General features: G+C 46.1%; 1 protein-coding gene across 1 annotated transcript in view; it reads left to right on the top strand.

Annotated features, from left to right (window-relative positions):
- The first annotated feature begins 4,215 nt into the window (after nucleotides 1-4,215).
- Nucleotides 4,216-13,511, top strand: part of NPFFR1 (neuropeptide FF receptor 1) — a 25,583-nt gene continuing 16,287 nt past the window's right edge. The window contains exons 1-2 of the mRNA XM_031936183.1: nucleotides 4,216-4,399; nucleotides 4,493-4,731. Of these exons, the coding sequence (XP_031792043.1) occupies nucleotides 4,216-4,399; nucleotides 4,493-4,731 (423 nt within the window). The remainder of the gene's footprint in view (nucleotides 4,400-4,492; nucleotides 4,732-13,511) is intronic.

Here is a 13,511-nt window from a genome sequence, read left to right as displayed (position 1 = left end):
TGCGTGGCCCAGTTCCTAACAGGCCATGACTCAGGGGTTGGGGCTTCAACAACAAAAAATTTGGGGACCCCTGGCTTAAACAACAAAAAATTATTTTCTCACAGTTCTGGAGGTTAGAGTCCAAGATCAAGGTGCTGAAAGGCTTGGTTTCTCCTGAGGTCTCTGTCCTTGGCTTGCAGAGGACCACCTGCTTGCTGTGGCCTCATATGGCCTTTCCTCTGTGCATGTAAATTCCTGGTGTGTCCTTCTCTTCTTCTTTTTTTTTTTTTTCCTTGAGACAGGGTCTTGCTCTGTCACCCAGGCTGGAGTGTAGTGGTGTGATGTCAGCTCACTGCAGCCTCTGCTCCCTGGGCTCAAGTGATCCTTCCACCTCAGCCTCCTGAGTAGCTGGAACTACAGGCACACAACACCATGCCTGGCTTTTTTTTTTTTTTTTTTTTTTCATATGTTTTATAGAGACAGGGTTTTGCCATGTTGCCCAGGCTAGTCTTGAACTCCTGGGCTCAAATGATCCACCCACTTCAGCCTCCCAAAGTGCTGGGATTACAGGTGTCAGCCACCACATCCAGCCTCTTTCTCTTCTTATACAGATACCCATCTTATGTCATTAGGGCGTCACTCTTATGACCTGATTTAACTGTAATTACTTACTTCCTATCTCCAAATACGGTCACATTGTGGGGTTAAGAATTCGATACGTATCAATTTGGGGAGACAGTTCAGTCCAAAACAGGAGGAGAAAGACAGGGGGCACTTTTCTTTATCTGCATGGAGCAGCTTTTACCCAAACTGTCTGTTTGGCCTCCACCCATGACTTTGGGGATGAGGAAGGGCACTGTATTTAATGGCCTGTGACTTTTAATCCACACAGCAGCCTTGAGAAGAAGTAGTATAAATCCCATTTTACAAACAAGGAAAATGAGGTTAGAGGGTGTATTAATCCATTTTCACATTGCTCTGAAGAAATACTTGAGACTGTGTAATTTATAAAGAAAAAGAGGCTTAATGGACTCACAGTTCCACATGGCTGGGGAGGCCTCACAATCATGGCGGAAGGCAAAGGAGGAGCAAAGGCATGTCTTACATGGCAGCAGGCAAGAGAGTGTGTGCTGAGGAACTGCCCTTTATAAAACCATCAGATCTTGTGAGACTTATTCACTATCATGAGAACAGCACAGGAAAAACCCACCCCCATGATTCAATTACCTTCCACCAGGTCCTTCCCACAACACATGGGGATTACGGGAGCTACAATTCAAGGTAAGATTTGGATGGGGACACAGCCAAACCGTATCAGAGGGCTTAAGTGACTTACCCTGGGTCACACAGCTAACAAACAATAGAGATAGAATTCACACTCAGACACACTGCCCTGCCTGCTCTCCAAGGCTAGATCCATGGAATTTGTTTTGTCTGGTACCATGTGGACTTGACAACTATAGGAAGGTTTTAATGGTAAAAGAAAAATGTCTGTGGAAGAGGAGGGAAAAGGAAGAAAAGGCTCTGTGATCTGGAACTATTCAAATAAAAAAGATGGTGGAGCAATTGACCACGAGGCACTAGAATGATGTGGCTGCTGAGGAAAGAAGGAAGGAAAGGGAAGAAAGTGAAAAAGTGAGATTGAGGCCGGGCGCGGTGGCTCAAGCCTGTAATCCCAGCACTTTGGGAGGCTGAGACGGGTGGATCACGAGGTCAGGAGATCGAGACCATCCTGGCTAACACGGTGAAACCCCGTCTCTACTAAAAATACAAAAAACTAGCCGGGCGAGGTGGCGGGTGCCTATAGTCCCAGCTACTCTGGAGGCTGAGGCAGGAGAATGGCGTAAACCCGGGAGGCGGAGCTTGCAGTGAGCTGAGATCTGGCCACTGCACTCCAGCCCGGGCCACAGAGCAAGACTCCGTCTCAAAAAAAAAAAAAGAAAGAAAGAAAAAGTGAGATTGCATTATTCAAAGTCTAGTGCCTCCGGCCGGGCACAGTGGCTCATGCCTGTAATCCCAGCACCGTGGGAGGCCGAGGCGGGTGGATCACATGAGGTCAGGAGTTCAAGACCAGCCTGGCCAACATGATGAAACCCCACCTCTACTAAAAATATGAAAAAATTAGCTGGGTGTGTCGGTGGGCGCCTGTAATCCCAGTTACTCGGGAGGCTGAGGCAGGAGAATCGCTTGAACCTGGGAGGCAGAGGTTGCAGTGAGCTGAGATTGTGCCACTGCACTCCAGCCTGGGTGACAGAGTAAGACCTTGTCAAAAAACAAACAACAACAACAACAACAAAAAAAAAAACAAAACAAAGTCTATTGCCCCAGTAATTATAGCTCATATTTATTGAGTACCTACATGTTCCAGGTACTGTTGTCAGGGCTTTATATATGTTAACTCATTTAATTCTCATAACCCTACATGGTAGGTACTATTATCTCTATTTTGTAGATGAGAGGAAACTGAGGCAAAAGACATATAACTTTCCCAAAGCACACCAACTCTAAATGGCAGTGCTGGGCTATACAGACTTTACAGCACAGTGCCTCAATCTCTGCATTGCTCAAGGGGGCTTAATATGACCTGACACACTTCTGGGTTTTATCAGAGGGACTTCAAGAAATGTGAGCACTTCTACAGGGAGGTGGACTCAAGACAATGATGGGATGAATAATATTTCTTGTGTACTGTCTATATGCAAAGCACTGTTTCACATGCTTTATATATAGTAACTGCATTAATCTTCACAACTGTAGGAGATAGGTGCCATTATTATGCCCATTTTGCAGATGAAGAGACTGAGGCAAGTCACAGAAAGAAAAAAGCCCAGTGAAATTATTGTTTTCTCCAGTAGAACAGCAGCATTGAAGAAGCAACTTCCCTCCCTCCTGACCTCTGAAGGGCTGCCCTACGGGAAGAAAGAGGGACATGAAGGCAGAGGTACCCATTGCTGGGGATACTTCTTGCTGGGGATTAGGGTCAGAATGCCTGCTCTGGGTCAGGGTTAGACTCAATGACCTCTAAGGACTTTCTAGCTGTGAGACTGTGCCCACTGCTCAGGACAGAGGAGGAGCTAGGGAAAGAAGCGAGACTAGGAAGAATCCTGATGCCCACTGTTCCCCAGTGTCCAGTGAGCAAACTCCTGATTCCTAAAAAAAGGAAGGAACAGACTCTTCACTTTCTTTCATCTGCCTAGAACATGGAATCTTTTTTTAAAAAAATAGATGGTACATAGTAGGTGTACATATTTATGGGGTACATGAGGTGTTTTGATACAGGCATGCAATGTGAAATAAGCACATCATGGAGAATAGGGTATCCATCCCTTCAAGCATTAATCCTTCGAGTTACAAACAATCCAATTATGCTTTTTAAGCTGTTTTAAAATATAAAATTAAATTATTATGGACTATAGCCACCCTGTTGTGCTATCAAATAGTCTTATTCATTCTTTCTAGTTTTTTTTTGGTACCCCATCCTTCCACTACCCTTCCCTGCTTCTGGCAACCACATGCTTCTACTATGTCCGTGAGTTCAATTGTTTTGATTTTTAGATCTCACAAATAAGTAAGAACATGTGATGTTTGCTTTCTGGGCCTGGCTTATTTCATTTAATATAATGATTTCCAGTTCCATCCATGTTGTTGCAAATGACTGAATCTCATTCTTTTTTATGGCTGAATAGTACTCCATTGTGTATATGTACCACATTTTCTTTATCCATTCATCTGTTGATGGACACTCAGGTTGCTTCCAAATCTTAGCTATTGTAAACAGTGTTGCAACAAACATAGAAGTGCAGATAGAACCTGGGATCTTTATTCATGTGACAGAAATTTATGGTTGTGTCTGCTGGGTGCCTGACAGGGGGTGGAGATGAGTATTCTCCAATTCTGCTGGAGGAACCATTTATTAAGCATCTACTATGGGCTGGGCTGAAACTTTGGTATCACATTTACTCCTCTCAAAATCATTTTACAAATGCAGAAACAGTCTCAGGTGCAGGTATTATTATAATAAGAAACTTTTCCAAGGGTACCACCCGGTGAATGCCTGGACTGGTTAATTCCAAAGTCGTGGTCACCTTGCAGACCTTGTCCTCATTCTCCTGGGAGAGCCCGGAGCTGGTGGGGTTCCCCCGCCTCCCTCCCTAAGCCCTCCTGTTTTCACAGCTACCTCTCATCCCCTTCTCAGGAAGGCCCAGAGTGCTGGACCCCAGGCTGGGGTGGGCAAGGATGAGGAGTGGGGACAGAGGCTGGCATGTGAGGCAAGGGAGAGAGGCGCGGAATTACGGGACGCCGCTGCCAGGACTGCAATGGGAGGAGGGGTGTGTCCCCTACTTCGGAGGGGCGCTCGGGCTCTGTGGAGACAGCGCTATGCGGGAGGCGGGCCCGGAGCGCCCTCGCTCGGCGGGCACAGGTGCGCGGGTGCCATGACGACTGCGTTGCACGAGTCCCCTCCTTCCCCTGGCCTGGAGGCACGGAGTGGCGGGTGGCTGAGCCCGGCGGGCAGCAGCGCTGCGCGGGAGCCAGTCAGCCCGAGGGGAGGGAAACCGGCCAGGGCCTGGGGCCTGGGAGCGCACGCCCCCCGCCCACCTCTACCCGGACCGACCGGACCTGCGGAGCGTGGGGGCAGGGGCGCACCCCGCAACCAAGTGCCCGGGACAGTCCCTCCGCCCGCTGGCCCGAAGGGGCCCGCTGCCTCCCGCCATCGGAGACCGCCGGAGCCCGCAACAGGGGGCAGCATGGAGGGTGAGTGGTCCGGGGCTGGGATCCAGGGGTGGGGCTGGTACCGACTCCGGGGCATGGGGCCGAGGGAGAGGAGAGGGGCCGGGCAGCTGATCACCCACGGCTGTCCAGAGCCGGACGATGTGACACTTTGTGTGTGACAGAGACAGAGACACTGAGAGAGGGAGAGAGACCTGGGGTGCCTATAGGTTCATGGGGTGTGTGTGTGTGTGTGTGTGTGCATGTGTATGTGAGAGAGAAAGACAGAAAGAGACAGATGGAGAGAAAGACCTGGTGGTGCTCTGTATTCATGTTGTGTGTGTGTGTGTGTGTGTGTGTGAGAAACAGAGAGACAGAGACAGAGACATAGAGAATATACTGGGAGAGAGAGACAAAAGACAGGCAGAGAAACACTTGGGGGTGCCTCTGTATTCATGTTGTGCGTGTGTGTGTGTGTGTGTGTGTGTGTGTGTGTGTGTGAGAGAGACAGAGAGAGAGAGAGAGAGAAAGACCTGGGGTGCCTCTGTATTTGTGTTGTACATATGTGTGTGCATGCACAAGACACACACACACACACACAGAGAAAGAGAGAGACCTAGGGATAACTCGATGTCCCTGTTGTGTGTGTGCCCGCACACGGTCCCTGCTGTCTGAGCAGAGAATCATTTGAGACCAGGTGAGGAGGTGAGGACAGCTTGGCTGTTAGCTTCAGAGGAACTGTCACCCACTTCGTCTGCTTGAAGGGGTGGGGTTGTGGGGGAGATGGGATTCTAGAGGTGATATCATCACTCCATGCAGAATTTCTCTCCCTAGGGAAAGGAGAGTGAACTATGGACCTTACCTCCAGGATTTTAAGGGATAGTGGCCCAAAGCATAAGGCTGCTTGCTCCCACCTTACCAGAACCCTCTCTCAGCTATCGTGAACAAGGGGAACCATATTTAGGCTAAAAAACTGGAAAACGGAGGGCTGGTCCACTGTCTTGCTGAGTGTCTTTGAGATGGTGCCTAAACCTTTCTGTGCCACGGGTCACCCATCTATCAAATGGGGGAACTTAACATTCAACTGGCTTCACAGGGTGTCTGTGAGGATAAAATAAGATGTGTTGTACAACACACCAGTATGAGATAGCTGCTGCAAGAGGTAATAAAACCCCAAAATTCCAATTAGTAATCGCAAACACTGCTGTTAAAAAAGAAAATCAAGTTTTTATAGAAAATCTTGTGAGGCTGCGCTTGTAGTTTTCCAATGAGCCAGGGTATGAAAAGCACACACACAAAAGAGGCAAGAAGGAATCAATAACCCAAGAGGAATCTGGAAGATTGGCAGGATCTGTAAGAATGGTGTTAGCAAAGACTGCAGCTCCAGTGAACAGAAGTCGGGGGAAATTGGCAAAGACAAGAGGGAAGAGCTTTCAACGTCTAAGAATAATAAGAAGGAATCTGCTCTGGCCTAGGCTCGAGGGCAGGCAGAGCAAGGCACAGGCAATTTTACTTCAAATTGTGGAATAAAGAGGATAAGGAGGAGATTGAGACCCAAGATAGTCCAATGATAGGAAGAAGACATCAAGTCACCTAAATGAGCTCACTCATTGTAGCCCAGACATATGACATCCCAGGGGCCCAGAGGTATTTACAGATACAATCATTGCTTATGAGGAAATTACAGAGAATGAAGGAAGTGCCAGCAAACTGAAGATGCGCAAATGTCCTGATTTTCAAAAAAGGGAAATATAGATTTTTTATTTAAAAAGCCTCTACACTGCTAAGATTAGTTTTGACCTCTATTAAAATTCCGGAAGAAATGATCAAACACAGTGTACACTTAGGAGACAACAAAGCACTCGCTCAGCTCAGAGTTTTTTCAAATTCTGAGCTGCACCCTTGCAAAGATGTGTGCCTGAGCATATTCATCACAGTGCAAAATTGGAAACCATCCAGATAGCCATAAATTACATAAATTAAATAAAAAATGAGACACACCTGCAATGGCATACTATGCAGACATTAAAAACTGTGCTTAGGATTTTCTTTATTGACATGGAAATATGTTCACTATCTACTGTGAGTAATTAGAAAAAAACAGGTTTTTGAACACATGTGTAGTATGATCCCCTTTATGCAAAATTACATAGGTTTATTATTGGAAATGCACATATACAAGTGTATATGCAAAGAGGTAGTCACTAACATCTTTGTTTGATTCTCCTGCTTCTGAAAGCAGACCCTAAGACAAGAGCCTGGGTATAGGGAGTTTATTTGGGAGATGATGCTGGGCAGTGGAAGTGAGGGAATGAGGAGAGTGAGATGAAGAAGGGAGAAGAGGCAAGAAATGGGTGCCTTAATGAGCTGGTTTTAGCTATGGGCAACTCGGGGGTTCTATCCTGCTGGGGACACTCTGAGAAAAATGTAGCGTGAACCCGAGGTTTACCGCACCTGAGAGGTGGCGTTGGCTGCTTCGCCTCCCCACTGGTCTAGTATTGCCTCACTCCCGCAGTTTTGGGTTATCCCTTTTCGTGACTTCAGAGAAAGCAGAGCAGAGAGACTCCCAGGTGCAGACTTGGTGGGTGCTGAAAATTTGAGGAAACATTCACCCCAGCTGAAATCTTTGGGCCAATGGCATGTGGCAGGCAGAGAGCATCACAAACACAGGGGTTCTCTCTGGATGTGAGGGTTCTGTCATGTTTACTCTCTCTTTTAAGGTGCTCAGAATTCTTCGTTGTTGTTGCTGCTGTTTGAGATGGAGTCTCACCCTATCGCCCAGGCTGGAGTGCCGTGGCATGATCTTGGCTCACTGCAACCTCTGCCTCCTGGGTTCAAGTCATTCTCTTGCCTCAATCTCCTGAGTAACTGGGATTACAGGCATGTGCCACCACACCTTGCTAATTTTTGTGTTTTTAGTAGAGACAGGGTTTCACTGTGTTGGCCAGGCTGGTCTCGAACTGCTGACCTCGTGATCCGCCAGCCTCAGCCTCCCAAAGTGGTGGGATTACAGGTGTGAGCCACCATGCCCAGCCTAGAATTCTTTTATAATAAGCACACGAAACAAAAAAAGCATTTCAAAAAGAAAGAAAATAATGTATTGTTCATTAGAAGCCTATATTATACTCACTAAGAACAAATCCAGGAGCTCAAACAACTCAACAGCAAGAAAACAAAAAACCCAATTAAAACATGGTAAGAAATCTGAATAGACATTTCTCGAAAGAAGATGCACAAATGGCTAACAGGTATATGAAAAAATGCCCAATATCACTAATGATTAGAAAAATGCAAGCTAAAACCACAATGAGACATCATCTCATACCTGTCAGGATGGCTTTTACCAAAAAGATGAACGATAAATAAGTGTTGGTGGAGATGTGGAGAAAAGAGAACCCTTGTGTGGTGTTGGTGAGAATGTAATAAATTTGCACAACCATTATGGAGAACAGTATGGAAGTTCCTCAAAAAGCTAAAAATGGAATTACCATATGATCCAGCAAGCTCATTTCTCGATACTCATCCCAAAATCTGAAATTAGTTACTCGAAGAGATGTCTGCACCACCAGGTTTATTGCAGCGCTATCCACAATAGCCAGGCTATAGAATCAACTTAATAGCCAGGCTATGGAATCAACTTAAGTGTATATCAACTGATGAATGGATGAGGATCATGGGGTATGTAAACACAATGGAATACTATTCAGCATTTAAAAAGACAGAATTGTGTCATTTAAAACAACATGGACAATATTGGAGAACATTATACTACATAAAATAAGTCAAGCACAGAAAGACAAATACCACATGTTCTCACTTATATATTGAATGTAAAACAATAGAACTCATAGAACCAGAGAGTAGAATGGCTCTGTGGTGGGGGAGAATGGAGTGATGGTGGTCAAACAGTACAAAATTTCAGTTAGACAGAAGAAATGGTTTTCTTTTTTTGAATTATATTGCACAGCATGGTGCATAGAGTTAATAACAGAGTATTGTACATTTCAAAATTGCCAAAAAGGCTATGTACAGTGGCTCATGCCTGTAATCAGAGCACTTTGGGAGGCCAAAGCGAGCAGATCATTTGAGGTCATGAGTTCAAGTCCAACCTGGCCAACATGGTGAAACCCCATCTCTATTAAAAAATACAAAAATTAGCTGGGTGTGGTGGCACACACCTGTAATCCCAGCTACTCGGGAGGCTGAGGCAAGAGAATTGCTTGAGCCCGGGAGGTGGATGTTGCAGTGAGCTGAGATTGTGCCACTGCACTCCGGCCTGGGCGACAGAGCAAGACTCCACCTCAAGAAAAAAAAAAAATTGAGTCTGGGCACCATGACTCATGCCTCTAGTCCCAGCAGTTTCGGAGGCTGAGGCAGGTGGATCACTTGAGGTCAGGAGTTTGAGACCAGCCTGACCAACATGGTGAAATCCCGTCTCTACTAAAAATACAAAAATCAGCTGGGCCTGGTGGCAGGTGTCTGTAGTCCCCGCTACTCGGGAGGCTGAGGCAGGAGCATTGCTTGAACCTGGGAGGTGGAGGTTGCAGCGAACCCAGATTGTGCCACTGCACTCCAGCCAGGGCTACAGAGTGAGACTCCAGCTCCAAAAAAAAAGACACAAACATAGAGAATTAAATTCAGTCTCTCATGCTCAAAAGCTTTTTGTAGCTCTCTCGTTAATAACTGAAATTGCATAATTAGAGCTTTCCTTTTTCTAATTTAATGTCTGACTCCTTTTGAAATGCAAAAGCCCAAAAGAGACACAGCGCTTTGTTATGAGTCATTTCCCCATCCACGTGAAGAAGTTTATCAGAATATTTCCTAAAAGAAGATTCTGCTAGGGTTAGAGAGAGAGAGAACATTAAGTAACCTAGGACTCCAAGCGGTGATGCCTTGTTAGGAGGTAATGGATCTCTAAGAGGTTAGGTGTCCTCTTCTATTAATTCTCAGCTGAGCACAGAGTGACCCTGGTTCTGCCTCTGGCCATTGTGTGCCTGCTTCAGGCAAGCTTTTAGGTGATATATGCACTGTTCATAAAGTGTCAACTTTGTAGCAGAAGCCTCAGGAAGGCAAAGTTCCCTCCAAATCAAGGATCCCTAATTGCTGCTAATGGACCCTAGAGGTCTTTATATGTGACCTGATGATACCCAAAGAGGATGAGAAAATGGTTGGAGGTGGCAGAGCCTGAGCAGGAGCTCAAACTCAGAACAGGTCTCCTGGCTTATGTGATGCACCCTGAATCCCAGAGCCAAGCAAAACCTGGAGGTCTACCACTACTGCATGCTGTATTCTTAGAGCAAGTCTCTTTTTGTCTTTGAGTTTTGATTTTCCTGTGAAATGAAGATAATTCTCCTTTCCTTGTCAGAGATAGCTTGATGTTATATAAAACATATTTCAACAATAATGAATAATGGAAATACTATCTAATAGTGCCTATGGGATACAGCTAAAGCAGTGCTTCTAGGAGAATTCATAGCCTTTAATACCTAACTTACTTATCAACATTCATTAATCATATTTATGTTCTAGGCCCTATGCCAGATAATGAGGAGCATTTCAAGCTGAACAAGGCATGGTTTCTACCCCTAAGACATTTCTAGTTTAACTAAAAGAAAAAAAAAAAATCTCTACACTTAGCTGAAGCAGGACGTGAAATGTGGCCAGGACTGCAGGTAAACTGAACCAGCAGACCTTGAGGAAGCAGACAGCCACTGAACCAGGAAAGGTGCTCTGGGCACATGTTTAGTCTTTTCAAGAGAAAGAGAGGGGAAATCCCTGCCTCCCCTTTACTTTCCCCTCCTCTCCCACCTTAAGCCTCTTGTACCTCCACTTTCTGAGGCCTGGAATTCTTTTAAATAGACTGAGAGTACAGGTTCAGTATGTGATAAAGGCAGTTCAGTTTTCACTGTGAGATAAATGACTTGTGTCAGAACCTTTTCTGAATACAAGTTTTGATGGATAAAAACAGAGACCTCCTGGAGGAAGTAAGGAGAAATAAAAAGGCCTCAGAGTAGAAGAGAAGTGTAAAGAGGGGCTCGTCCGGGGGCTCTGGATGGCTGTATTGGCAACTCAGCCCTCAAATTCTTTGGGCTTTGCCAATCCAAATGATTCTTGGAAGGACAGCCTGCTCTCACTCACCAAAAAGAGGCCAGGCTTGCAAAATCCATGTTGCTGTGGTGGGTGCCTGGGATGGAGGGGCTTTGGTTCAGCCTGCAAGAGAACAGTAGGAGGCTGCAGTTCTCAAGAGGCCTCCTTCCTCCTATATCCTCTACCACATCCACTTTCTACTATCCTAAGCAGTGCTAAGAAAGCTTTTGCCAAGGCTTGCTTCCCTGGGAACAAACCCAAATGAACTGAAACCACACTGCGACCTCCTGGTTCCCCACAGCTGCCTGGCAGAAAGCTAATGCAGTCAATAAGCAGTCTGAAGTTCTGCAAGGACCCTTGTAATTTACTCTGCTGTCTCTCTGAATGTATTAACAACTTCATGAGGTTGGGAGAAGTAGGAAGCCCAGGTCATCCACATTCGAAAGCCAAGGAGAACACAGGGATGAAGCAGATCTCCCCAGTTCTCTTAGGAATACCAAGAAGTGGCATGGGGGCTTAGGGTCCACTATCATCAGTCTCCCAGCCACCCCAAACTAACTATACTTCCCTTTAAAAATTGTACCAAAGCAGCTTTAAGACAAGTTCCCAAGCTTCTCCTCCAAACCAAGTTTCCCAGCCCCCTAACCTCTCTCACTCTCTTTTTTTTTTTTTTCTGAGACGGAGTCTCCCTCTGTTGCCCAGGCTGGAGTGCTGTGGTGCGATCTCAGCTCATTGCAACCTCCACCTCCCGGGTTCAAGCAATTCTCCTGCCTCAGCCCCCCGAGTGACTGGTATTACAGGCCTGTGCCACCACGCCCAGCTAATTTTTTGTATTTTTAGTAGAGACAGGGTTTCACCAGGTTGGCCAGGCTGGTCTCGAACTCCTGACCTTGTGATCTACCTCCTTCCATCTCCCAAAGTGCTGGGATTATAGGCATGAGCCACCGTGTCCAGCCCCCAACCGCTCTTATATGCAGTCAGTGACCACCATGGGGCCAGCTCTCAAGGCCATGCTTTCTGATTCCCAGGTCCGTGTCCTTTCCTCTCTGCATTAGCACAGTCTCCGTGGAAGATTACATGGCCTGTTAAGAGACAGCATGTGGGATGGTGTTGGGGAGGGAGGTGAGCGCAAACATCTAATCTAGGGAACAGGAACCTTGGGGGTCTATGGTGCTACCCCTGCCCATCTCTACCACTTTCTCTGACACTAGGATTCTGAACCTGGACTCTGCAGACTCCCAGGAGGTCCATGGATGACTAACTTGAATCCCTTTGTATTCACCAAGACACTAGGATTACAAGCAACAGAAATGAGTGCTGGCCAACCTAACCAACACTGGGAATCCATTGGAAGGGTGTAGGAAGGTCATCCAAGGGAAGGAAAAGCTATGTTATGAAGACTCAGAAGCAAATCCAAAGCAGAAGAGGTCTGATTGGCATCCTCTGGCCAGGGGTTGGTACAGACTCCTGATGGACAGTCCCTCAAAAGCTCCATGTGAGGAGAAGGCTGACTCCCCAGGGGAAAAATCAGTACTCGAGAAACAAGGGGTCATGGATGCAGGGTCAGCCCAAACCCTGATGCCCAACACTCCCCTGAAAGTGTGTGTCAAAATCCAGGGCTCTTTTTGGGAGAGGATCCAATGCTTTTGGAGACCATAAATTCCTCCAGACAGGAACTGTTGATTGGCATAACAAAAGGAAGCCCTAGGAAAGCATCTGTGAAGGAATCAAAATGCATCAGAGTCTTAAAGAATTTGATGACCCCCAAAATGTTAAGCCACACTAAACTTGACTGTGAGTGGTGGGAGGGCAGGGACTGTATGATTCAGTGGTTCTCAAATCCGGCTACACATGGAAATCACCAGGGGAGTTTTTTGAAAAATACCAGTGCCTGAACAACCCCATTCCCTGCCCATCATCCATATCACCCTACCACCCTGTAGAGATTCTGATCCAGTTGGAAGGGACGGGATCTGTATTGTTAAAAAGGTAGGTGATTTTTATATGAGTCAGGGCCAAGAACCAGTGACATCAACAGTATTTTATCACATGTATCAGAGTTTCCTTCTGATTAGAAAGGTTAGATGCAAGCTAGAAAAAACAAAAATAAAAATCACTTGAGGAAACACCACCCCTTGTGGACAAACACTGTTATGTTTTCTGTTCATCTACAGTTCACATAAATGTACACTTTTTATACAGAGTACAGACTTATAATGCATGTACATACCATTTTGTAACCATTACTATGTCCCATGGTCAATACTTTCCCTGTCACCCTGAGACCTCACTCCGTTCCGTAGGGTAAACTGTGAGAAGTGGAACGGCTGGATCTGGGGTCGGGTCCCTCACCAGGTTAACCCAACAGTCAAAGCAAAATTGCATTGCTTAGATTACAAATAAACTTGAACTTTTTGTTTCGTGTAGTGAACAGCCATCAGTCCTGTCCATGCTGCATGGACTCGGCAGCCCTGTGTTGTGTTCTTCAGTGGGTTCAGCGCCTCTCCATCCAGGCCTGGGTTCCCTGGCAGCCTCTCAGGAAGAGGTAGACCACCCATGTGTTCCCAGATCAACAAGCAAATGGTAACAAGGATGAAGCCATCAGTAGGAGACCTGTGAACTCTGGGAAACACCCAGACTGATTCTGGGTTAAGCTCATTCATTTAGGGATTGTTTTCTTTCTATTATTTTCTTTCTTTCTTTCTTTCTTTCTTTCTTTCTTTCTTTCTTTCTTTCTT

The sequence above is a fragment of the Piliocolobus tephrosceles genome, chromosome 9 (assembly GCF_002776525.5).
Source record: "Piliocolobus tephrosceles isolate RC106 chromosome 9, ASM277652v3, whole genome shotgun sequence".
Taxonomy (NCBI): domain Eukaryota; kingdom Metazoa; phylum Chordata; class Mammalia; order Primates; family Cercopithecidae; genus Piliocolobus; species Piliocolobus tephrosceles.
The sequence above is the reverse complement of the archived record's forward strand: the minus strand, read 5'-3'. Positions and strand labels throughout refer to the sequence as shown.